The following is a 23847-nucleotide window of genomic DNA, read 5'->3' on the forward strand; positions in this document are numbered from 1 at the left end:
ACCTATTACCACCTCTGCTTCAACTGAAAACAGTAACAGACAAGTTAATATGCACGTATGCAAAGTTAATGGGCACTGTACTAAATACAGTGCTGTGACATAAGCATTTTGATATGCAAAACAGTGAGTAAATGTAGTTAAAATGTTAAAAAAGTCAAAAGTATGCAAATCACAACATACCACACAGCATGTTCCCCACCTAAGAATCATAAATCATCCGGTATTCACCATTTTCATATAAACACTGCTGGAAATTTGTAAGCGGTCATATGATCTTTACTTGTGAATGCAAGACATTTCATCTATTTGTCTGGCAAATGTAACTGTCCAAACCTAAACTATGCTATTTTTACAATTTCTCATGCCTATACGAATGGATTTACTGTGCCTTCATCATGCAAACGTCTCTGCGGAATAGTGTTCACACATGGTACCCCCGGTCCCCTGTAAGTCTGCAGCTGTGCTGTGAGTGTGCCACTGCTCTGAGCTCCTGGAACTTCAGCACGGAGGGACAACCCTCCGTTTTCGTATGCACTTCCAGATCCACTCCGCGGACACGCGCTTGGCCTGGCTCTCTTCTTCCAGATCTCCGATGGCGTGCGTTGCTGTGGCGACATCATACTTCGGGACGAGGTCTCCGTCGTAAGCGATGAAGTAGCGCCGGAGCTTGCCGTAATCCTGGACGGTCTCAGGAAGGTACAGCTTCACACCAGTGAATATGTCCAGCAGCGTCTAACGGAGCAGAAACGTCACTGTTCAAATTTCATTTCGACCTGCCAACATCATGTGAAAGCCATGCTTTGTGGAATGATGACACACCCCCAGAAACAAACAGCTTTTGTCCTTCACAGGTTTGGAATTTCTGATGCTTCCCCTTTCACCGCAGGATGCACATGCCTTATTAATAGAGACGGAATGAACTAGATGTGGAAGCATCAGAAGACTAGACAAGCCGTTATGTGTTTAACATGGCAAAGTGGAGCTTTGAGGCTATCTATTGAGGCTGTGAATTTAGCACACTGCAACCGTAACAGTATAAGGAATGATATAAGCTTCCCAAAACAAAGGTCAGAGAAATACTAACCTTGTCTTGCTTGGGCTCTGCTGGTTGAGAAGAAACCGTTTTCAGTTTGCTCTCCCCGTTACTGTGCACAGCTTCGGCCTTTTTCTGCTAGGAAACATTTTGATGTGGCAAAACGACAAAATGATGGAACAAGCTTTAAACAGAAAGGAGTGACTTCTAAAGCAGAGGAAAAAACCTATGCTGAGTTTTTGGCAAGGATCACAGATTTCAAAGATACTTCTTCACAGAGAAACCTCTAAGGAAATATTTAGAGTTCTTCTAGAAAAGATCAGTTTTGTTCTAACTGGGGATACGGACGTTCCAATAGTTTCACTAACAGCTGTCAATACTTTCTCCGTGAGGGAATATAGCCCTCTGCTGAATGGTTCTGACTCCTGCTTCTTCTAAGCAGGTCCCCAAGGAGTCATGCTTGCAAGCAGCACATGAAAAGTAATGGTGTGTGGAAAAGGACTGGGGGCGGGACTTACTTTTTTCCCACCATGCTCATCTGCTGGCAGTCTCCTCTTCACAGCCTTTCCTGGAGAAGGCGTCTCAGTCTTGGGCAGGCAGGAGGCTTTGGATGCACTGCTACTGCCTGTAGATAGTACCAGGGGATATGCTAAACAACCATTTTTTGTTGTTTCTGGACATACACAACAATTATATAGGCGTTTTTCACAGGCGTTTATACATATTGTAAATCTTCTGCACAAAATGAACATTTCAAAGGAAAATCAGGGCTTGCAGAACACCTGCCACCAGACCGAGGATGAAGGAGGTATGAAATCCCCCAGCTGGCTTCCTTAATTCCCATTGTGCTTTTAAAACACCCAGGGAATCAGACTAGCTTGATGTTGCAATGAATTAAAGCCAAACAGAGCTCAGTTTGTTCCAAGCTGCAGTGAGGAAGAGATAATTCAAACTAATGCTGAGCAGCACTTTCTCTTAAACAATGCAACACAAGTACGACACATCCACAGCCACCGTCCTGCAGGTCAACGTTACAAGATCTGAACACTAAATTTGAATTGCTTGGTGTAATAACTATACATCATTAGACAGAAGTTCCAGAGACTTGTTATAAGATCAGCCTGGACCCTGCTGATGGCCGTGGCGGCCTGGCGACTGTGGTGAAGGCCGACAGCTCGTCACTCACTGGCTGTGCTGGGCTTGCTGGGGGTGGACGGCCTGCGCGGAGTCGAGGACGGGGAGTTACTCCCGCTGTCTCCCCCCGAGGAGCCCTTATCGCTGCTGAACTTGGAGAGCCCGGCAGTCAACTCAAAATCGCACCGCTCCTTCGATATCCGAAACAGCTCCTTCCGCACAGGGAAAGCGAAAAAGGAAATGTTACAACATTCCCACCTGCGTGGGAAAACTATTAAGGTGATTCACGCACTGAGGCGCTCCAGGTCTTTAGTCTCTTGATTGGCGTGCGGCGCTGAGCACATGCAGCAGCCAGGACGCGAGCTGGGGGAAGCAGAGTGAAACGGGCAGCGTACCCTCAGCTGGGGCAGGTTGGTGGCCGTCTGCCAGTCCTTGTCGTCACGGATACGGGTGCAGCGGGGGAAACGGATGGAGATGCCATCCGCGGTGTGGGCCTCGGCCTTGGAGAACTCCGCGCCGGTGATCTCCCACACCGGCGCTTTCTGCCAGGACACAGAGCGAGGTCAGTGACACGCGCACGCACACGGACTGGATCAGCCTTGCTGCCAGGCCTGGGCCTCACCAGCACTCGGTTTTCACCACAGTGATCACAGTCATCATATTTAAGCATTAATCTTTATTTCACCAAGTACACACTGCTCTTCTGGAAAAAAGATTTCACATGATCACTGTCCACAACTATGCAAGAGCAGACAACACTTTTGTCATTATAAACTTGCCAAAAACTGCGTTACACAAACCTAGGACTTTCACAAAACCAAATTTGTCAGGTTAAGCTGGAAAACCGATCGTTCGGCCTGGATTTCTGTTTGTATTATTTTTATTATTATAATAATATGTTCTATTATTTTTTTAATAGTTTTCACACGACACTAGAAACTCACTTCTGGATCTCGGGCAATAAAATCAGGGTGGTAGATCTTGTTGATTTTCAGCCAGCTGGGGATTTTGCTTGGATCCTGTAAGCAAAAAAGAAATTCTTCACATTAAATAAAATGTATAAAATAAGCGCATTGTCTTTTTCTGTTCATGTGCTGCCTGTATGTTATGGTTGTCATGGTATCAGTCATGTATCAGTCATGTATATCATTGGAATGAAATAACATTGTTTATCTTTACTTATGATAAGTCATGTAAAGAGGATGACTGATACCATGACTGATACCATTATCTTTACTGATACCATCTTTACTTAAAAAATGAAAATGAGAAAATGAGAAAAAATGAAAATAACAACGAGGAAGTAACAAAGAGGGTAATGGAATTTGAGGTGGAAGGTAACAGAGGAAGAGGCAGGCCTAGAAAGAGATGGATAGATTGTGTGAGAAAAGATATGGAGGTATGTGAAGTGAGTGAGGAAGATGTGCTCGACAGAGACAAATGGAGAAGAGCAACCAAAGCAGCTGACCCCAGGACAGTCTGGGACTAAGAAGAAGAAGATAAACAATGTTATTTCAATGTTACGCATCTGACTTTTGTGAACCTAATCATATTATATAACTGATTTGAACTGAGTTTAAAAAGCCTACTTGGTTGTGCAGCCTTTGTTATGTCTCACAGTAATTGGATGCTGCTCTTTTAGGGAAAGTCACATCTAATAAACACATTTTTCAGACAAACTCATTGTTTTGCCAACTCCAAAAACAGCTGAAATAACAATCTCTGATTCACTCCAAAGAAAGGCCACAGCACGCCTGAGGGAGTGGAGTTGCAAACAAGTAACAATCGAGAAGACCAAATTCCTCCTGAACAAAGGTTTAAAGCAGAAACTTGCAACGCCCACTTCAGAAACTGCAATCAATTGTGTTTTGGAAAATAAAGACAGGTGCATTAAAGGGATCTGGATTTCCCCCACGGACTCTTCTCTGTATGCATGCTGCCTGATTCTGTTTTGGCAGGAACTGCACCAGACAGAATGAGATGCTATGAGAATAAGCCTCAGGCCCCAGGCCTCCGTTCTGCTCAGGTGTTGTGCACCTTTGTGCGTGTACCTTGCTGATTTTGACCACATCCAGCTCATTCTGCAGCCTCGCCAGTGTGGCATCGTCGTACCCGCCAGAACACTTAGTCACGGTGCACCACTGCTTCGACTCCGGGTCATAGCAGCCCATGAGGAAACTAGACATCATCCCACCTGCAAATGCAAAGACAAGCCCAGGTGCAGTAACAGTTCACACGCATCCTGACCAAGACCCCGTTTCAGGATGAAGGCTAGAACAAGCAATTCAAACTAGTAAATAACATCAGGGATACGTCATTCTTAAACTTAGTCATTCAACTTCATGAAATACATCAATATATTCTATTGGAACTGAATAGTACATCACAATAATACAAGCACTTTATTGTTTGATTAAGAAATAATAAGTTCATGGCAAAAAAGGTTATTTCAAGGGGATTTTTCCTGCCGTACATCTGTCATAAGGGCTGGGACAAATTGGAGCCTATCCTGGAAGCCCAGAGTATAATGGAGGAATCCAACATGGACAGAACCACAGCTCTTCATGGACAAACACACGGGAGCACTTAGGAGATCCAGCCTGCATGTGCTGCAGTGTGGGAGAGAACTGGAGCACCCAGGGAAAATGGCGAAACAGTGCAAACCACCACACCACCATGTAACCCCTCAGGGAGATAGTGATTTCATGCATCCTGACCATTTGACCCTTTCCCGTAGTACGCCCCCAAAACCACCAGGTCTGCAGTGTCGGCCATGGCCCCTTCGTTCAGATAATCCTTCTTCACCTTCAGCCAGTGGCGCTTTCCTGGCTCATAGTGGCTCTGAATGACACAGAGAAACAAACACTTTCAACGCAGGCACCTGCATAATGTTTCCTGAAATGTCCACATTAAATACTTACACTTTTGCACAGCATTAAACATTATTGCACAAGTTTAAGTATTAAAAGGAATTGTTTCTACATAATACATTTTGGGGTGTATTTTTAAAGTTGTTTTAAATGTGGATGTAAACAGTTACACTGTGTAACTGAAAGCAGAAAATCTTCTGTTTCATAATGAACACAACCATCACAGGTAACCACAGGCTACCACACATGGTGCTCAGCATTATCTTTCACACATCAGCTTTTAGCCATTTATAATCGAACCTCCTCTAGGACAAGATGTAATATGAGGTCTTATGTGTTTTCAAAAGAAAAGGAAAATTTGATTCTGGAGACAGCAATGTCTTGCTACTGAAGTCATTCTGTCTTTGCAACACTGTATATTATTCATATGTAAGATGCTTGGAGAGACTTTTACTCTACAGCAGTTCAGCACCTTTTAAAAAAGACTGACCTTCAAATCTTTCAGCACCAGGCCCTCCAACCCCTCTCTGATCACGCGGGTGATCATATCTGCCAGGTCAGCTGCTTTCTGCAAACAAAGAATACCACAAGTAAACACAAAAAGAAAGGCAAAGAACAACATTTTTTACTGCATTTTACCAAAGGGAGCAACATATGACACATTCTGCTTTGTCCAAGAATGATGTTTATGACAATGTCTGTAAATGTTCAGAGCATTTTCTAAGGGTGTGCACACACCTATGACTAAGCTTAAACTCCACAGCAAGCCAAAAAAACAGGATTTGTTAGTGTATCATTAAAGGTAGACATATAGTTTTGTCCAGTGTATGCAGGCATTTTCAGTATTAACTGCAGAGGTTGTTCTCATTTAGTGCTCCAAAAAGTGTGCATCTACAATATGTAATGTACCCTGTGTACCAACAAGGAATTACTTAGTGTGATCCCTTATCCAATGTTTCAGGATCACCAATTTCTCTTTTTCTCTCACACTTTACTGCACTCCCGCACTGACAGAGGAACATTAATGTCATCACAAGGCTGAGCAGCCTTCTTAATGAGCTGTTAATTTTTTTGCACTGCAAGCTCAAGCTCGTACCAGCCAGGAAATTAAAAACGTTGCTGCAAGCACACAGCAGGTCCCTTTACAACAGCAGGTTGTCCAACTCCTACACTCTGGTTGTGGGCTTTTCCAAAGAAGCTATTTGCTTCAATATCCCCCACCTCTGGGGATACCTCTGAATTTTTTAAAGACGTATTCACTTACAGTGACGTGCTTCATTTCGGAGAGGAGGATCCTGTTGGGGACCTCAACCATATTATCTTGGAGGAATTTCTTTCGCTCACACAGTGGCCTGGAAAACACATCCAGCCAGAAAAGGCATGAAATTAAAATAAAGTGCAGCCTGCTTCCTACTGTACATCTATAATACCATGAGAAAAAAAAACTAAAAACATTATTCAAAGATCGCAAATTCAAATTCATCCATCATTCAGGAGAAAAATGCATTTACAACCGAAATTAAGGTACACTGATTTACGAATACTGCTGGAAGTAAAAAGCATTTTTTAATTTTATTTTTAAATTTCTCACAATAAACTAAAAACCACATAAGATAAATCACAGAAACTAATAATAATAATGCTCTTTTCATCTGAATGGATGGCAAAGCACTTCTTTAAGTGCGGCCCTTTTTTTTATTTTGCGGCACCAGCAAAATAGAGAAGATCATGTGGAAGACAGAATATTCTTCACTGAATTAAAGGGGAACTTTGAAAAGGACAGACAGGAGAAACCCAGAAGAGAATTTAGCCAGGACACCAGGGTTAGCACCACTACTCTTGCAGTGGGCCATGAACTATTTCATGACCATGTAGTCAGGACTTTGGTTTAGTGTGCTTCTGCAGCAGGTTCTGGTTACCACACTGGGGCACTGGTGTGAAAGTCCAGTGCAGAAGGAAGAGTGGCATCTCAGTACAGAAGAGCTCAGCCTTGCTTTACACATCTGAATGTTTCTAACTAAAGAGGAATTTGAGCAACTTTTGTTCTAATTTGTATTCTTAATTTAAAAAATATATGTTCTGAATTTCTAGTTCACTTGTAGATTGGATTCTACTTTCTGGAAAACATTTTTGAGATGATAAAAATAAACATACCTCTCCATGAGACTCACTCCATTGAAGTAAATACAGTCAAACACAAACAAGCAGACCTTGGCATCTTGGAAGGCCGCTTTCTGAAATGAAAACATTGGAGCCCTTAGAAGAAAAACCATGTAATTCATACAAGTGACACGAGTGTGAAGATTTAGAGTCTATGCTGAACACTTTCCGTAAAAGCGCCACAGAAACAGCCCACAGAGCAGACACCAAATGAGGTCAGAAAGAGATCGGGTGAGCTGAGCCTCCTTGTTTCAGCATTTCAGCAGCAGGTGCTGCTAAAATCAAAGAGAACCGGTCATTTTCTCCAGGTCATACTGTACCAGAATTGTAGAATATTGAAATCTAACAAGTTTAAAAGGAATCAACTTCGTATATTTCAGAAAACGTGCTGATCTAGGAAACTACTTCTTCCTATTTCCCAATCCATTATTCTCTCATTTCATAGAGGTGCCTGTGATTTCTTCACTAAGACAACTGGACTATTTTCAGTTCTACATCTGGACTCTCTTAATTGTCTCTCCTAGGTTGCTGTGGTCAATTAGGAGAGCTGCTGAAAATGATCAGGTTTTCACTTTTACTTCCCACTTACTTAATCTTCAGTCAAGATAAAAAAAACACAAGGTATTAAACCATTTGACCTGGATGTGACGGGATTTCAGATGGTGATTTTTAGTTAAATGGAGGAGTGACGTCTGTCTTCAGTAGACCTGACAGCAATGCTTCACTCAGGTGCAAGCTGAAACCATACTAGTACATGGTGTAAGATAGGGATCCCCACCTTGTGTACCCCCAGGGTCCCGAAGGGCAAGGGTTTGCTGGTTTTGGTATCAATCAGCAATACCTCCGCATCCAGAATCATGCTGTGGCCTCCAGGAAAAGCCTGGGGAATATACTCTTTGAAATGGGCCACCTAAACAAAGAGGCATCAGAGATGGAGTGGTTAGTGGTTAGCCCATGTCTAAACATAATTTAGACGTTTTTTAAAAATGCAACGTGCAAGAAAATTAACTTTAAAACTAGCTCTTTATATACAAGACAGATAAAAAACAAAGAATTGTGTCTTTACAGTTAGATCCAGTATTTGGAATAAATAAGACTGGTCAAAAATAAAACCTCGGACAGTAAATATTTCCAAACAAGAACTAGATTGAGTTAAATAAACTCATGGAATAGTAAACATGGTTTAGGTGGATACAATATGGAAATCTGAAATCTTAAAGAACGGTAGAAGTTGGTCTGAGGTGCCATTCAGCACTGATCTCAGCTGTGATTCCTCAGGAAGGCCGGTCTCTCTGTGCGGCCCCTCACCTTGTGTGGCAGCACAGGCTTGAGGCTGCGACTGAAGTAGCTGAAGTGGTCTCCGTTCTTGTGGACCTGCACCCTCTCCCCGTCGTACTTGATCTCGGAGTACATCCCATTGGGGCACTTCTTCATGGCGTACTCCACGGACTTGCATGCCTCTGCCTGCGAGGGTCACAGCACACCATCTTCAAAACAAGCTATCCCCCTCCCCTTCGATGCAACGCTGAACTGGCTCCTTACCGCCTTGAACCCGGAGAGCCCCAGTTCAGTCAGTCTTAAAGCCGATCTACACCAGCTGCATTTTTAATCTTGTAAATGCTTGTTTCACAGTCACAGCGTATTAAGTCCCGTGCTAGCAAATTCACCGTTAGTGGAGACTTCAAGATACCGGATCCTTGCGAACACCGAGCTCATACTGTAGGCAGCTCGGGGAACCTGGTTTTGGAATACATGCAGCACATTGTCAAAGCGCTTCTATCGCTGCAGGCTGTCTGGTGTGGGGTACTCACCAGCATGGGCTGCACGGGGGTCATGAGGGAGGCTTCTACGCTCAGGGTCTTCCTGGGGCCGGAGCCATTGGCCGAGTCCTGCTGGTTGCGGAGCACCCTCTCGATGACATCGGCGAGGTTCCGCGAGGCCTTGAAGGCATCGTAGGCATTGGGATCCACAGCATCCAGGCTGTACAGGGACAAGAAACACGCTCTTTATACGCAAGACGCATAAAAACACAAAGAATTATGTCTTTGCGGTTACAGTTAGGTGCGGTTCATATTCTCAGAAGGGGGAAGCAGGGTGGCACAGTGGTTAGCATTGTTGCCTTGCAATGCTGTTCAGATCTGGGCCAGAGGTTGCTTTCTGCATGGAGTTTGCATGTTCTCTCTGCGTTTGAGTGGGTTTCCTCTCACAGTCCAAAAGCAGGTTAACTGGCTTCTGAAAAAAGCCTGGATGGGTGGATGGATGTTCTAAACACCCTTCAAAGGCTCTAACTACATTGTAATATTGCAATATTCATGTCCATACTTGGGTTGAAAGCTTTCAAAATATAAAAAAAAACACGCAGACTTACTTAAGGAGGAAAACAACTTTCTCTGAATGCCTTGTATTCAGTCTGAAAGACTTGACCTCTCCTGCATGTTTTTGAAAAATGTTAAGAAACCCCCCCAAAAAATAATTAAAAACTGTTGGGCATTTACTTAGTCATTTAGCCTTTTCAGTTTACACTGGGTTCTGCCAGTTGACTGCCGCTACAGGTTTTAAAGTCACAAAGCTCATTCTATCTGACATTTGTACTTTTTATTAAAATGGTATGTGCAAACGAGAAAAACTAATTGTGGTTGTAATCTTCCTTCACAGCTGGTTTTGTATGGCACTTACTGAACAGCATTTACAGCAGCTTTGTGTAAATATAAAGATCTTTAAAATGTGTTCAGCTTCATTAAATTTCTTTTATTGTATTTGCTAAGTTAATAGCTCTGCTATGCTGCAAATATCATATTATATTAAGACCTTGTAAGTAACTTGGAGAATGTTTGCATATTCTTACTAAAATCTTTAGAAGCCATAAAGGATATTTCAAGCGGTCTAATGCACTAAACTGACATACTACAATGACTTAATTCTAACGACTGAAGATTCCTTTAATCACTCCTAATGGAAAATAAAGAAATACGTGAGTTCTTTCCCACTAATTCTCTTCTATTGTTTCTTAGGAAGAAAAAAAATAAACAAACAGAGCAAACTGTGGAACAACAAAGTTATTTGTGAAGAACTTTAAAGTTAAATGCAAGTTTCAATTTTGTTTTGACACTTCACGTGTTTTTTTCAAAAACACTTACACATGTTTGGCACCGGCATTCATTTTCAAGTCGTGTTTGATGAGCCTAATGATACACTTCAGGTCGTTAGCTGTAGACCTAGAACAAAAACAAGAACGTTATCACATAGCTCCCTCCTATAAACCACACTTGGGTTTTATCACAATCTGGATAGGAGACACTATAAAAATGAATTCAGTCATTTTACGGCAGCAAAACACCACGTCAGAGCATGTTTTTGAATATTCCTTCCAATTCCTAATTCCTTCTCTTTCAACCACCCATCCCAGTACTGACCTGATCCTCACATAATTTATTATATTTTTTTGGCTGGCACTTTTATCCAAAGAGAATTATAATTGCACCCTCGTATATAGCAGAATACTTTACTGGAACGATTCAGGTGAAGCACAACACCAGTCTCACCTGGGATGTGAACCCACAACCTTGATCACTGCTCCACACTGCTGCATACACTTGATGACCTAATCACTGCCTGAGTTTATCATCTCTTCTGAAGCACAGCGCCTTGCCTCCAATACCATACAGCAGCAACCTTTAAAAGTTCTCCCGTCCCAGTGCTGCCACATACAACCGTATAAGAGATCCTGAGGTTTTATGAGATTGGAATACATGATAACAATGCTGCAGACAACTGTGACTCTGTCAAAAAGAAGTAAGCCAGAGACCAGCTAACTTCTTGACAGCATCTTACTTTTTTGATATCTCCTCCAGCGCTTTCTGCTGCTCGTCCTCTCTGGTCAGCCATGACATGCGGGTCAGGAAGCCATCCACCTCCTGGATTGTCAGCAAACTCTTGGCCGCTGGGGGGAAAGATTTGCTTGCCTCAAAAAATATCCGCACTGTCTCCGAGACATCACCCTGTTCACCAAGAAGAGAAAAAAACAATATTACATTTTTTTTAAATTGCAACAGAGATGTCAGGGATGTTACAGTTTGGTTTGGGATAAAAGGGGAGCAAGAAGGGCTTACAGACAAGCCACAAACATCACTTGACCTTGAAGCACTGTTCAACCTCTCACGCAGGTGTTTGGATTTGAAATCTGCTTTTATTATTTTTATTTTTATTATGTCCTTCCACACCTCAGGGGGTTTAAATTGAAGCAAAGGACAAGCAAGCTGCAATTTCATCATTATTTACTCATACATCAAGTGTATACAGGTATAATAACTAGCAAAATAAGTTACCACTAACAGGTTTGAGAAGTATTATAATGCATGTTGGGAAAATACAGATTAAGTTTGAAAATGCTGGCTACATCAGGCTACATACTTCAAAGCATAATGCTCTTAGAAACTAATCATCCTTCAGTTTTCCTCTACATATTTTATTTAAAATGTGTTAACACTGAAATAACATGAATGCTTCATCTGACATAGAAATTAATACACCAAAATGTAACAAATTAAGACTGCATTTCAAGCGCATACTAAGAAAGGCTGGAGCAGAAATACTGTACAGCACAAATGACTTTTTTCTCAGTTTGTATCTCATGTTAGAAGCGAAAAATAGTATATAACGCTAATACATATCAGAAACTGTACCGCAATACAAAAGGTCTGTGCTGAATTTGGTGAAGCATTTGCAAAACTCACTGAAAATCTTTTCCACAGCAGAATAAATCCTCCCCCCTTCTATTCCGTTTACCCAGGATCTAGTTCTGTGGAAGATCAGCAAGCCCCGTATCTTGTTTCGAAAACAACTGCTCGACACAGAGCACAAATCTTCCCGTTTTTCCTGATAAAATATTTTCGCCAGTGCCTCCCAATCCAGGGCCTGCTGCCGAGATCAGCGTGCAGGCGGAGTGGCGGAGACACGAGGAGGAGGAGGAGGGCCTGACCTGCTCGAGGTCCCGCACCATGTCGTCCTGGCTGCTGTTGAAGATGCGGCTGAACAGCTTGACGATCTGCTTGTCGTTCAGGTTGTACACGCTCTTGATCACCCCCGGGAGCAGCAGCTTCACGGTCAGGTACAGGTCTCCGCGGAAACCGTCTGCAACGAGCCGGGGGGCGGGAACACAGATACAAGGGGGTTAATACTGGGGCAGCCGCCTTTTCCAGGGGTGGGGTCTCGGAGTATGAACAACTGTGCCCAGGCCTGCCGTCACCTGGATTCAAAAACGGAAGGGGTCTGTTCACTGTTCTGCATAAATTAAGGATGAAAATTCTGTATTCTACACTTAAAAACTGCATAAACACTGAGCAACTCAATAAAACCACAGGCCTTTCTTTTCGACTCAAAGCATCAATGGTGTTCTGAAACAGCGAATTGCTGTTTTAATAAGATAAAGTAAAACCCTCGATTTCTAAGCGTCAATGCACAATGGTTAAAATCAAACTGTGTGTGATTTTATCACTTTGAGCTTCAGAGTGTTACGTGTTTTGCATATAGCCTGCAAGCAACAGAAAACTGTAAAAACGTTTACGGCTGGCGATGATTTTCAAATGGTCACAAGCTGAATTATTTTAAATGAACAACGTTTCGGCTGTGGAGCCCTCTTCAGGTGTCATACCTGAAGAACCCACCTGAAGAAGGCTCCACGGCCGAAACGATGTGTTTTCTTCTCTTTTCAGCATGGAATAAACCTATAACTTGTTCCTTCACAGCGTACACATGCCAACGCAGCTACCCACCTGAATTATTTTAAATGAGTTCTCCTTCATGCGGAAGACAAAGGCACGACAATTTTTACCTACGATCAGCCTGAGACTTTGCTGACGTGAGCTGCCGAATGCAACATTAGCCTGTATTAACTGACCCTTTGTTCACGGGCGGGCACTCACCCCCACTGGAGCCCTTCTTCAGGAAGTCCTGGATTATCTGCGTCTTGACGTTGTAACTGGCCTTCTCCGCCACCATGGCGCACAGCTTGCGGAACTCCCGCAACAGGCAGTCCTTGTGGCTGGGGTCAGACAGCTGGGCCGACAGGCTGCTGGAGCCCCCGGGAGAGCTGGAGGTGCCAGGCTTGGCGGCTGTCAGTCACAATCGACAGGGTTACCCATGGGCGCAGAAGAAATGACCAGTTATCCAGTTTCTAACCATCCTATCCAATACCATCCAAGGCCATGGGGTAGCTGGAGCCAATCCCAGAAGGCAATAGACGCAAGGCAGGATACACCCTGGACAGGACGCCAGTCCATCGCACTCATCCCCATTTTTATTAACTGGAAATACTCCCGCGATGTCACGTGATCTTTTAGTGGATCATTTTGCCTGTTCTCTTTACTTCAGTTTACACATCAACTGATTAAAACTGTGCTCTAAAAAAGGTTGACTTAGGCAGATTGGAGAAACTTTGACTATTTCTTCCTGCTGCTCGTGGCTTTCAGTTGGCTACAGTACAGGACAGGAAAGAGCAAACTGTGACAATGGCAGCACCTTCTTACCAGTGAATCCAGAGAACTTGCGTGGCGTCACAGGGGACAGGTCAGCCAGGCCAGTCTGAACCTTCTTCTTAGGGCTGTGGTTAGTCTTCGCAGCCAGATCTAGCCAAGCAACCACACACAAAAAACAGTGTCCTGTTAGTTTGTACCCTGCCCCTTTAAGAAATACATTTTTAATTACGCATAGCAACATAAGAGTTACAATAAATCCCAATTTCAAAATTCCTAAAGAATAAGTGGACAATACATAACAGAAAGATATGTTTCCAGATTAATTTTAATAAACATTCTCATGGTAAAATCTGTGAGAATGATTCATGAATAAGTGTTTTGCCTGCTGTCTTCTTAAGCATTATCCATCTCAAGAATTAATGGTTCCCAACTTTTTTTCTTTTTCAGTCATATAAAAGCACACTGGTTCCCAATCTTGGTCCTGAAGGGTCGGTGTGTCTATAGGTTTTCACTACAGCTGAGCTCATAATAACCTAAATCAGAAGATTCTTGTCTTTATTAGACCAGTTTAGCATCTTCTCCTGGCTCTTCAGCTGCTGCTCTAAGGCTGTGGTTCCCAGTCTTGGTCCTGGAGGAACACTATATGATCCTATATGTCAGTCCAGCTGAGCTCTCAAATGTTAAATGCTGACTTATTCTTGCTTGTTTTTACTTGTTTAGGTCAGTCCTGAGTGTCAAGGGTACTGTATCATCATATAGAACTTACACACATAACCTTTCCTTTATCTTAGAGTAAACAGCTCTTACAAATTCATCACCCGGCAATGAACAGACTTAGGTAGGAGTGGCACTGTATCAGACACACCCACAGGTGGGAGTGGCACTGTATCAGACACACATAAATTAAGATTTTGCAGATGTCCAATTGGTTACATTCCAGGCCAATACCAATTGTAAATCCCATTGGTCCTTCTAAGAGCTGAGAGGAAATGTTTCTAACACGAACCATTAGAAAACTGAAATCAATTAGCCGGTGCTTAATAACTCAACTACAAGAAGGAAAACAGACGAGACAGTGTTTCTCCAGGGCCAGCATTGGGAATCACGGCTCTGAAGAGACTTGGGCAACCCGCGGTCCAGAATCAGGACCAGCAGGACTGGGGAGCCAGTGTCATGGATTCAGAACTCCCATTCCCACATTGACTAACTGAAACAGAAGCACCCCCCCCCCCCCCTCCACCTGCAATGTGCTTGTTGATGAGCTCCTTATCCTCATCCTGCACCTCCTCCCAGCCCTCCAGGTCCGTTATGTCCTCGATCCTCCGGGTGGTGATCCGGGCGCGCTCCAGCTTCTCGAACATGCACTTGACGTGGTACCACTCCTTCATGTCGCCCGCGGACTCGCTGAAGGGGTTGGGCACGATCTTGCCGATGCGCACCAGCCCCTTGACGATCTTCTCCTTGCACTTCTTGCAGCCGGCTGTGCCGCGCTTGGCGTACTCCACGCAGTACCGTTGCTCGGGCATGGCCTCGCGCTCGCCGCCGCCGCCACACGGGGACCAGGACAGGTGGAAAGCTCGAGACGCTGGGGTCCGGGCACAGGCGTGCCAAGGCTTGCCGAGGAAGGCCTGGGACCGGGAGCTATAGGCCGCACACGTGGCACTCCGGTGGAAGTTGAAGGACTGAACGGATTCGCTGGCAGAAGCCTGATTCTGGAAGAGTTTGAGCAGCAGTGTGCTGAAAAGTGCTCTGCTTGTTTGGTGGGTGCAGAGTTTAAGCATGAAGCATACCTAGCTCATCACTTTAACACCTGAGGGGGAAGAAAGCATGGAGAATCAGCAGACAGACGAAGATGAGTCGATAAACGCCTTTCACAGAAAAGTGAGCAATGGAGAACTTCTCCTGGAGCTTTTTCCAGGTCGCGCCATAGCGGATTCGATTACTAGTTTTTTTTCTGTCTTTATCAAGAAAAGTGCCCAGAAAACAACGCTTTTCCTTCATGAGTTTAGTTTCAGCGTGAGCCTGGGCTTTTTGACCGAAGTTGTGAATTGGGTGCAGTTGATTAAAAAAAAACTCGGCAAAGTCCCCTTAAATGCAGCTGCTATTCTACAAAATATCTTGTGCCAAAAGAAATCGGTTCCGCGAGAACAGATGTTTTTTTTTCTCATTAAGCAACATTCTAACAGAAGGCAGCCTGTTTCCTTAATCTCTGTATGACTACAATGTTGCACCATGCAGGATAGTCTTAAATTATGATATTATACTGTACCAGGCAAATGAAGATATTCTAAGATTATCACCCTTCATGGCTGATAATCATAAACACTTTACGTGGTTTCAAGCTGAAATAGTTATGTCATCAACATTTTTGTCCACTCTATTCGGCTTTTAAATTAAAAAATAAAATTCGTAGTGCAAAGCACACTTTCTTCAACTTGACCGATTTTAGTATTGTGTGAAAACACAAAAATGGCTTAACTAAAGAGCAGATAGATTATAGATGGCCTTAATTTCCCACCACTTCGAGTTTGCTGTTTGCTGTAACGCACAAGTTCCCAGTAAAATGTCTTTCGCTTTTAGAATCCACTGTGCCGTGCTCGACCACAGCTAAAACAGACATTTTAATTTCCCAACGCCACGGAAAAAATCAGGAACCTTATGTAAAATGCACTTTACAATAAAAATGCTTAAGACCATGCTTACCGGTGTTATTCGTTTGTTACAGATGTGTTTGTGCTATTTTTGTACTTATCATTTTCTCCACTGTAGTGTGTTATTTTCAATGTGAGGTTTCCCCTTTAAACACCAGCCACGTTCCCCTTTTGTTTCCTGTCATATCCCACAGTGCGCATGTGCGACAGTTAAAAGTTTTATGCCGACAGAAATTCAGGTGTAAGCCGTGCCGGGGTATATCTTTAAAAATAACTGTAAAGCTATTAAACAGTGAACTATAAGTTTTGTTTCTTTAATTATTACTACACTGTCGCAAAGCTGCTGTAATTATGACTGCCATAGTTACAGCATACAGCGAATATAACATAAGAAGGTTTATAATCGAAATGGGGCTATTTATCTAGGCTAGCTCATGTGATTACGGGTAGGTCATTGATCAAAGGATCATTCAGGCTTTTTTTGAAAGAAGCTAGCCGCAATGTGTTTAAGCAGTTTACTCCAGATCCTCCCAGATATCTGTGTAAAGGTCTGAGACTTGTTTTTTTATGAAAGCCTTTTTTCAGGTTTGGTCGGCGGTGAGGTTTCAATATTCGCCTTGTCCTCTAGATGGAAGCATCGCTCTTTCACTGGAGATCTGTTTTGTCATAAGACTCCACAAAAGCACGCTTCTTCATGATCCAAAAAAGAAACTGGCATTGTATTTCTTTTCTACATGCACCCCACCATCACACAACCAAACAGTGACTGTCTATTGCCTTTTCCAATGTGATTGGACCCAAGAGACTGAAGAACTGGCTAAGCCCACATTGAAGAAAGCATGTGCCCTAAACGTAGAAAAAGAAACCAAGCTTCAAGAAGCCAGTCAGACGATACCTCCGATATCCATCCATCTGAAATCCTGACTGAGGGCATTATCTTCCCCACTCCTTTATACAGAAGCCCTCGATTTATTTTGCCCCAGGAAGACTTCTGTTATGGGGCTTTTTTTCTGCACCATGGACTCTTAAGTTACAGATCAGATATAAAAACTTTTATTGTTTCCTAACAGTATTAAATGTCAGTGCTTTCATTTGGCAACAGTATATCTGCTTCTGTTACATTGCAATGAGGGAAATATCAGAAAGTGAGGATTTATCACCGAAGTCCTTGTAGAAAAGCTAAGCCAGGTTCGTTACCTGTCATTCCTCATCTCAAGAAGCAGAGAATGTTACTATACGTAACACACCAGGCCATGGTATGTATTCATATGCTACACAGAGAGAAAAAAATCCAGGGTTACAGGTAACAATTAACACCTAAAGCTGCAGTCTGTTTTCTGGAAATTACTTGTGGGGGGACTGAACATAAGCAAGTTATTAGGTCTTATTTGAGTTTGGAACAACAAGGCCTTTTCTAGTGCACTGCACGCCCTCTGGTGTTCAGCAAGGAGTTTTGCTGCCACCTGCCACAATTCTTCAACAGTCGCTCAGGAAATGTAATGACAAAGGGCTCAATTCACAGATGATAGCATGTGCATCAGTTGATATATGGGGATTTAACAATTCAAATGCTAGTCTAATTGAATTTATTATTTTTTGGAGATACGCAATAGCTTGCCATCGGGATAACTCCTTTCTTCATCCTATCTACTGTATCTTTATGTCAGGTCAGATTAAAGTAGAAGATCAATCAGGTCACTGATAGCCTGTCTCGCTTCACATAGACAAGCAATTAAATTTTGGTTTAGAGGGAGACGTTTTCAAAAAGGTTTTTTTCTGAGCTCCCTGGTTTCCTCCCACCTCCTAGAGATTCATTTATGTCTTTGATTTATCTGTGTATGAATGAGTGTCTCCGGGCAAGTGCCCTATACTTGCAGAAAAGACTCTGGGCATTACCAGGAATAAGTGGCTTTCTTATGATGTGGGAAGGAACCTTTTAAATGATATATTTATGTGCAGAAACTGAAAAAAAAAACGTCATAATTTTGCTATTGTTACAGATAGGGGGTATAGATAATAGAAAGTGGGCAATAAAATAATTAAAATAAAATACATTAACACAAGGAGTACGCAGTTGTGGCACATGAGTTTTGGCACATGCTTTGTTTATTCTCTGGCACAGTCCTGGTGAAAGAGCAATTAATCCATTTGCAGAGAACTGCAAACGTTTTTCTGAGATGTGAACTTTCAAGATGTGAGTGGCTAACAGATATCACAACCACTGTAACAGGATGCATCTCAGAGGAACACTTTTTTTTCAGTCACCTACCTGAAGTACCTGAACTTGACTTGACTAGATTCATATTTTTCTCACGTTTACAAGTAACTCCTTCAAGGAAAAATTCCAGAAATAAGTTTACCGAAGACACAAAAGGCGAATTGATTTTGACCATGTCTCACTTTCACTCTCCTCTCTTTGAAGGAAGTGAAAAGACTGTGATACATTTCCAAACTCAATTAGAGAGCCTGCCAATGAGGTAGTGGTCCCACGAGGTGGGGAAACTTAATTAAGTAACCTGGCATTCAATGGTTGCTGCTCCACGATTAACAGTTAAACACAAGAAAATGAAGTCTTGCAGTTGTTTGAGCCCCATTACTTGAAGAAACGTGACTCCAAAAGCCCTCACACGGCAAATTGAAGCCAGATTTGATTTGGAAATCTGTCAAAGTGCCCAGGACACAGATCACTTTCCCAGGCACAAGAGCAATATTCTTTTCTTTGCTCGTAAAGTTCTTTGTTTTATTTTGCAGCATTAATTAAAGAGGTTAAAATACCACTTCATCTACATCACTGATCACTTTCAGTGCTTCTTTGCACTCATAAAATACAAGCTGAACTAATTGTTCAAAGGTACAGAAAACTTGCAGTGCTGGGAGAGTTGTTTCAGCTTCTTTCTCTGTTAGTAAACACTGTATGTTCTAGGTGCTTCTGCTCCCAGGAGACGTAAGAAAAAGCAGTAGTCGTGTGTTTGTGTGGGTTTCCTCCTGCTGTCCAATGGTGTATTTGGAAGTTAATTGGCTTCTATGAAATTGGCCTTGGTGTGAGTGTGAGTGTTTGTGTCTGTGTGTGTGTGTCCCCTGCAATGGACTGGCAGACCACCCAGGGTGTATCTCATCTTGTGCCTGTTGCTTGTCAGGTCTGGTTCTGTCTCCCTCATGGCCCTGTATTGTACTGTGGTTCGAACATGGATAGATGGTTTAGTAATGAGCTTCACCTTATACTACAGGATATGCTGTGTGGCCCTGTAGATGAAAGAAGAGAGAGAATTTTCAGTATGACTTTTAAAGGTTATGAACAGCTGCAGTAGTGCGCCAGTTCTATTACATTTGTACATGTACAGTATTCTTTTTCTCATATTCTGTGCTCTTTGTAGCTTGCAGCCCTGGACAATTGTCCTAACTATCTTTGATGGCTCTAATCCTAACCCTGTTCTCCCCACACACAATGGGTGGCTATGTACAGTAAGTAATTCATTTTAATGATCCATTCTCCAAATGTCATCTCAAGTCAGATGAAGACAGATGTAATAATTGAGCAAGTGACAGGGTTGCTATGTAAATGACTAATTAATTTAATGACCAGCTCTGCTGATAAGGCCTAGAGTAAAAATAGAATCTGTCTCTCCAGTACCATTAAGAATTCTACTCAAAGACCTTGGTGTGAGCCCTTCATTTCAACAAATAGAGCAACAGAAAGCAGGAGGAGAAGCAAACACTTATGATAAAAAGAAAATATGTCAGTTATGATCTGCAGCAGCCCTACAGAACATCCCCTTGCTTTAAAAATAGTTTTGGGGGTTGCTGTTCAAATACAAATCTTTGAGTTGTGCAGGTTTACAGACTTCATTTGATTATTCAATAGACACACACTTAGGCAAAATATATTAATATATTAATTCACAGTGCTGTAGTGACTGGTTTTGTCACACAAGTTCACTACTAGAGAAAAAACAGACTTATGAAAAGTGGTCTTTAGTCCCTTTAAGTCCATTTTAATTCAAAATGTTTGAAAGCTACAGTGAACAATGTTGTTTAGTGAGCCAATCCTGTTGCCCCAAACAACAATTCTCTTTATCTGCAAATATATTTTTTTTCTAATTTTTAAGATAAGAAAAATTAAATTTCCTAGAGAGCCACTCTCCTGGAGTGTATTAATAAATAATACTCATTGGAACATTACACTCACCTGGTAAGTCTCTGAATAATGAACATGTTGGCTTTCCTAATTCATTTGGCCGTAAGGCGGATGCACATATCTCTGTTTTCAGCTGACAGAAATAAATATTGCATCATTGTTATTGCCCTCAATTGCCGCCCACCAAAATGTCAAGGCATTTAATCTGAAATTTTTTGTGCTGCCTCTGTCTCTTTTTTTCTCTCCCGCCATTGATCAACAGCAGTGACTCAGTGAAGAATCTGGTGGAGGCTTTCCAAAAACCAGCGTCTGAAAATTGGAATGAAGCTCTGGCGCCACAAGGTTGTATTTAAATCGTTTGATTTCCAATTTAGCACACCTGGCATCCACAGAGCCCCCCCGAGACTCCGTCCTGCTGATTAACTCTGTGATGAGCCGCTGTGGCAACAAGCAATCTCCTCACTTTCTTCGCTGTCTTGCAGAATTTACTGCTGCTCTGGGGCCGGGCTGAGGCAGGCAGGTCTTGAAAGTGCAGCCTGCAAAGGTTTTCAAAGCCAGCCAAATGTAAAACCTAGGAAAATGGTCACCTAACAAGACAAAATGCATTAAATCACAGTATTAATATTGCTGTTATATACTTATAAACTTTCCCCTCCATCAGGTGATGGAGAACCTTTTTCCCATTCCTTTTTGGAAGGTTATTCTTGTTTTCAACAATTTTTTTTCACTGCAACGTTCACTATCCCCCATGGCACCCTGCCTAGGGCATTGTTCTTCGGCGTGCCCCACGGGGTACGGGCGCCATGATTGGGGTGCTGTCCTGCCATGTACCTCATGATTTATTGGGGTTCTGTGTGGGGTGCCACTCTGTATGTGTTAGGTTACCTGTCTTGTAAATTTATGTCTTTAACATTTAGGATACTAATCAATTTTATATGTCTATATTATATAGTCTGTGGCCTAAGGATTGATAAATACTTTTTGTTATTTGTTAATATGTACAGTCCTCTGCTATGCCCTTTTAAGTTATGTTTACTTTAGAGGAGAAATGTCCCTTAACTGTTCAACAAGTCATAATGCCACCCCAGGAATGTAACACAAGCTTCAAAATCCATTTTGGCCCATCGGCTTTCAGGTTTTGGTGGTACACATTCAGCAAACACTCCTTCAGGGTCAAATTAAGCAGGATGTGACATTTCCAAATGGACATACAGTAACCAGCATGAATTCATCACAGCTGGAAAGGAGGCGACATCTGTGCAGAACTAAACAGAACTGTCAAGATTTTTCAAAGCATGACTTTGTTTTCTGCAAGTCATGCACTGAAACTAAATTTAAGTACAGAAAGGAAATTATCAAATGTGAAATGAGTTGCATAAAATGAATCGGTACTTTAATGAAACAACAACAGTGTTACACATCATTAAGCATTGTTAATTATAATATACAGGCATAAAACACATACTGTACAGTATATACTGTATAGATTTCTCACAAATCCTCTGTCACTGGTAACTTACTGCTGTGCTTCCTTGTCTTTCCCTAGTAGTACTTTGACATTTCGATGTTTCCTTTCAAACCTCAGACTCAGAAGATGTACAATTTAACAACAAGCTACAGTACGATATTTCAAAACAAAATGCCCTTAGCTGGAATATGCAGCTGGAATATTTCTTTTATTTGCACGGAATTCCGAAGGGTTTTTCTGTTGGTATCACATTTCGGCAGCCATTGGTTCTGCTGGGTTTCCTCAAACTTTTGCTCATGCAAAGATGCCATCTGGCCTTGGCGATCGCTCAGGCCTGTTCTGCACAGCACGGCCTTCTTACAAAAGCAACACGGGACATGAAAACAAAGCCAGCATGAAGAGACTGGGACCATTCACAAAAACGACAGGAACTGTCGGAAACGACTGGAACCACCACCAGGGAGGATTTCAGAAGCCCCAGTTTCTCTTAATCGAAGGACCGTTTAAAACCTTCATGGAGCTAGGAGGGATGAAGGCCGTGTCCTGGTGGTCATAATGCAACTTTTCATCCTTCCCTGAACCCATCAATAGCTTTAGGTTATTAGTAGCAAAAATCAGAACAATAATTTAAATTAACATAGTTGTGATAAGCTGCTGGAAAATGCACCTGCTACAGGTCACACAAAGCAATTACTGGGTTCTCCAGAAGCCCTCTGTCTGACCCTATAACTGCAATCGTGATGTACCAGTTTATTGCTAGTATGAGGCAGTACACCTGTGCTTCAGTTCTCTTTTCCCTTATGTATTTATGCTCCGGCATTTCGCAGAGCAACATATCAAACTCAAACCGATTTGTTTTTACACAGTTTTCATAATGTTTCTCATTTAACCAGCAATCACTTGTTTCCGCACAATGGTCACCGCAGGGAATACACACCACTGTGGTTATCTCAGTAAGCAAACAGCTGTGTGCGCTTCAGACATTCCAAGTTCTTCCTTATTCATTTATCTACGGATGTGAGCCCATGGAGTTCCTCGAGGCATACTGCTCAATTCCCACACTCTATATTATGTCCTGTATAGGAGTAATTAATCAGGATAAGCTTCATCTTGTGGGCAGCACAGTAATGCAGTGGTTAGCATTGCTGCCTCACAGTACTGGAGCCCAGTGTTCATTTCCAAACCTGGGGTGCTATAGGTGTGGAGTTTGTACAGTATGTTCTCCCTGTGCTCACATTGGTTTCTTCCAGGTGTTCTAGTCCAAAGACATACTGGCAGGAACACATATGAAATAATATTCAGTATGCCAGTAAATACTCAGATCACCAAATGATTCACAACAATTGTATTTCAGTAGATCAGTCAAGTCCTAATCAAGGTGGAGAAGAAGCATGATCTGCACAGTGAGCTTTTTTGGGGTGACTGAGGAGACCAGCAACCGGTCTGTGAGGAAAGGGCTGTCTGACCTCCCATCTGTTAAGGAGGAATAAGCCAGGTAGCTACTGAAAGAGGGAAGATGTGGTGTGAGGAAAGAAACATTATATTTATATAGTTCGAAGGTAGATGGAAGTGGGTGAGATCAGAGTTTGACCTACTCCTGAACTTCTGCTTAAAACTCATTTCAGTAGTTTGGTCAAACCCTAACGAAGGTGGAGAAGGTGTGTGATTCAATTAGGGAGCTTTACTGGGGGTAACTAGCTAGGCAGAAGGAAATGACATAGAGAAAAGTGGTCTGCCTGATATTATGTAAACCCTATGAGACTGTGAATTTTCATCTACTGCCATGCAAGAAATGCTGACATCAATGAGGCTTATGCTGAGGGAAAATGCAGAGGTCACTGAAGGGCTGGTGTGGGCACTCCATTAACCAGCCAGTAAACACTTGGCTCTGTAAACACTGACATGTTCGCTCTTTATAGGGCC

The 23847-nt window shown here is 42.5% G+C and overlaps 1 protein-coding gene and 1 long non-coding RNA gene across 3 annotated transcripts in view; both read right to left on the reverse strand.

The window, feature by feature from the left end:
- Positions 1 to 10: 10 nt before the first annotated feature.
- On the reverse strand, positions 11 to 16491 carry lig3 (ligase III, DNA, ATP-dependent). Of its 2 annotated transcripts, none has more exons than XM_015367769.2 (21): positions 16374 to 16491; positions 14911 to 15480; positions 13722 to 13820; positions 13119 to 13307; positions 12176 to 12327; positions 11029 to 11195; positions 10335 to 10412; positions 9009 to 9177; positions 8506 to 8661; positions 7976 to 8107; positions 7192 to 7271; positions 6302 to 6389; positions 5528 to 5605; positions 4885 to 5008; positions 4219 to 4361; positions 3112 to 3186; positions 2563 to 2709; positions 2220 to 2379; positions 1552 to 1658; positions 1085 to 1168; positions 11 to 732 (listed from the first exon to the last, which is right to left on the reverse strand). In XM_015367769.2, the coding sequence occupies exons 2-21, from the start codon at positions 15449 to 15451 to the stop codon at positions 499 to 501; spliced, it is 3003 nt and encodes a 1000-aa protein (XP_015223255.1). In that variant the 5' UTR covers positions 15452 to 15480; positions 16374 to 16491; the 3' UTR covers positions 11 to 498. The 2 variants fall into 2 exon arrangements, with proteins under 2 accessions (XP_015223255.1, XP_015223254.1); XM_015367768.2 differs by having other exon boundaries at positions 1085 to 1171.
- Positions 16492 to 18409: 1918 nt separating this feature from the next.
- The window catches only part of LOC138225150 (uncharacterized), a 39985-nt gene continuing 34547 nt past the window's right edge, over positions 18410 to 23847 (reverse strand). The window contains exons 2-3 of the long non-coding RNA XR_011183731.1: positions 20508 to 21043; positions 18410 to 19564 (exon numbers count right to left, since the gene is read on the reverse strand). This is a non-coding gene — a long non-coding RNA (uncharacterized lncRNA). The remainder of the gene's footprint in view (positions 19565 to 20507; positions 21044 to 23847) is intronic.

Source organism: Lepisosteus oculatus, chromosome 26 (genome assembly GCF_040954835.1).
Source record: "Lepisosteus oculatus isolate fLepOcu1 chromosome 26, fLepOcu1.hap2, whole genome shotgun sequence".
NCBI lineage: Eukaryota > Metazoa > Chordata > Actinopteri > Semionotiformes > Lepisosteidae > Lepisosteus > Lepisosteus oculatus.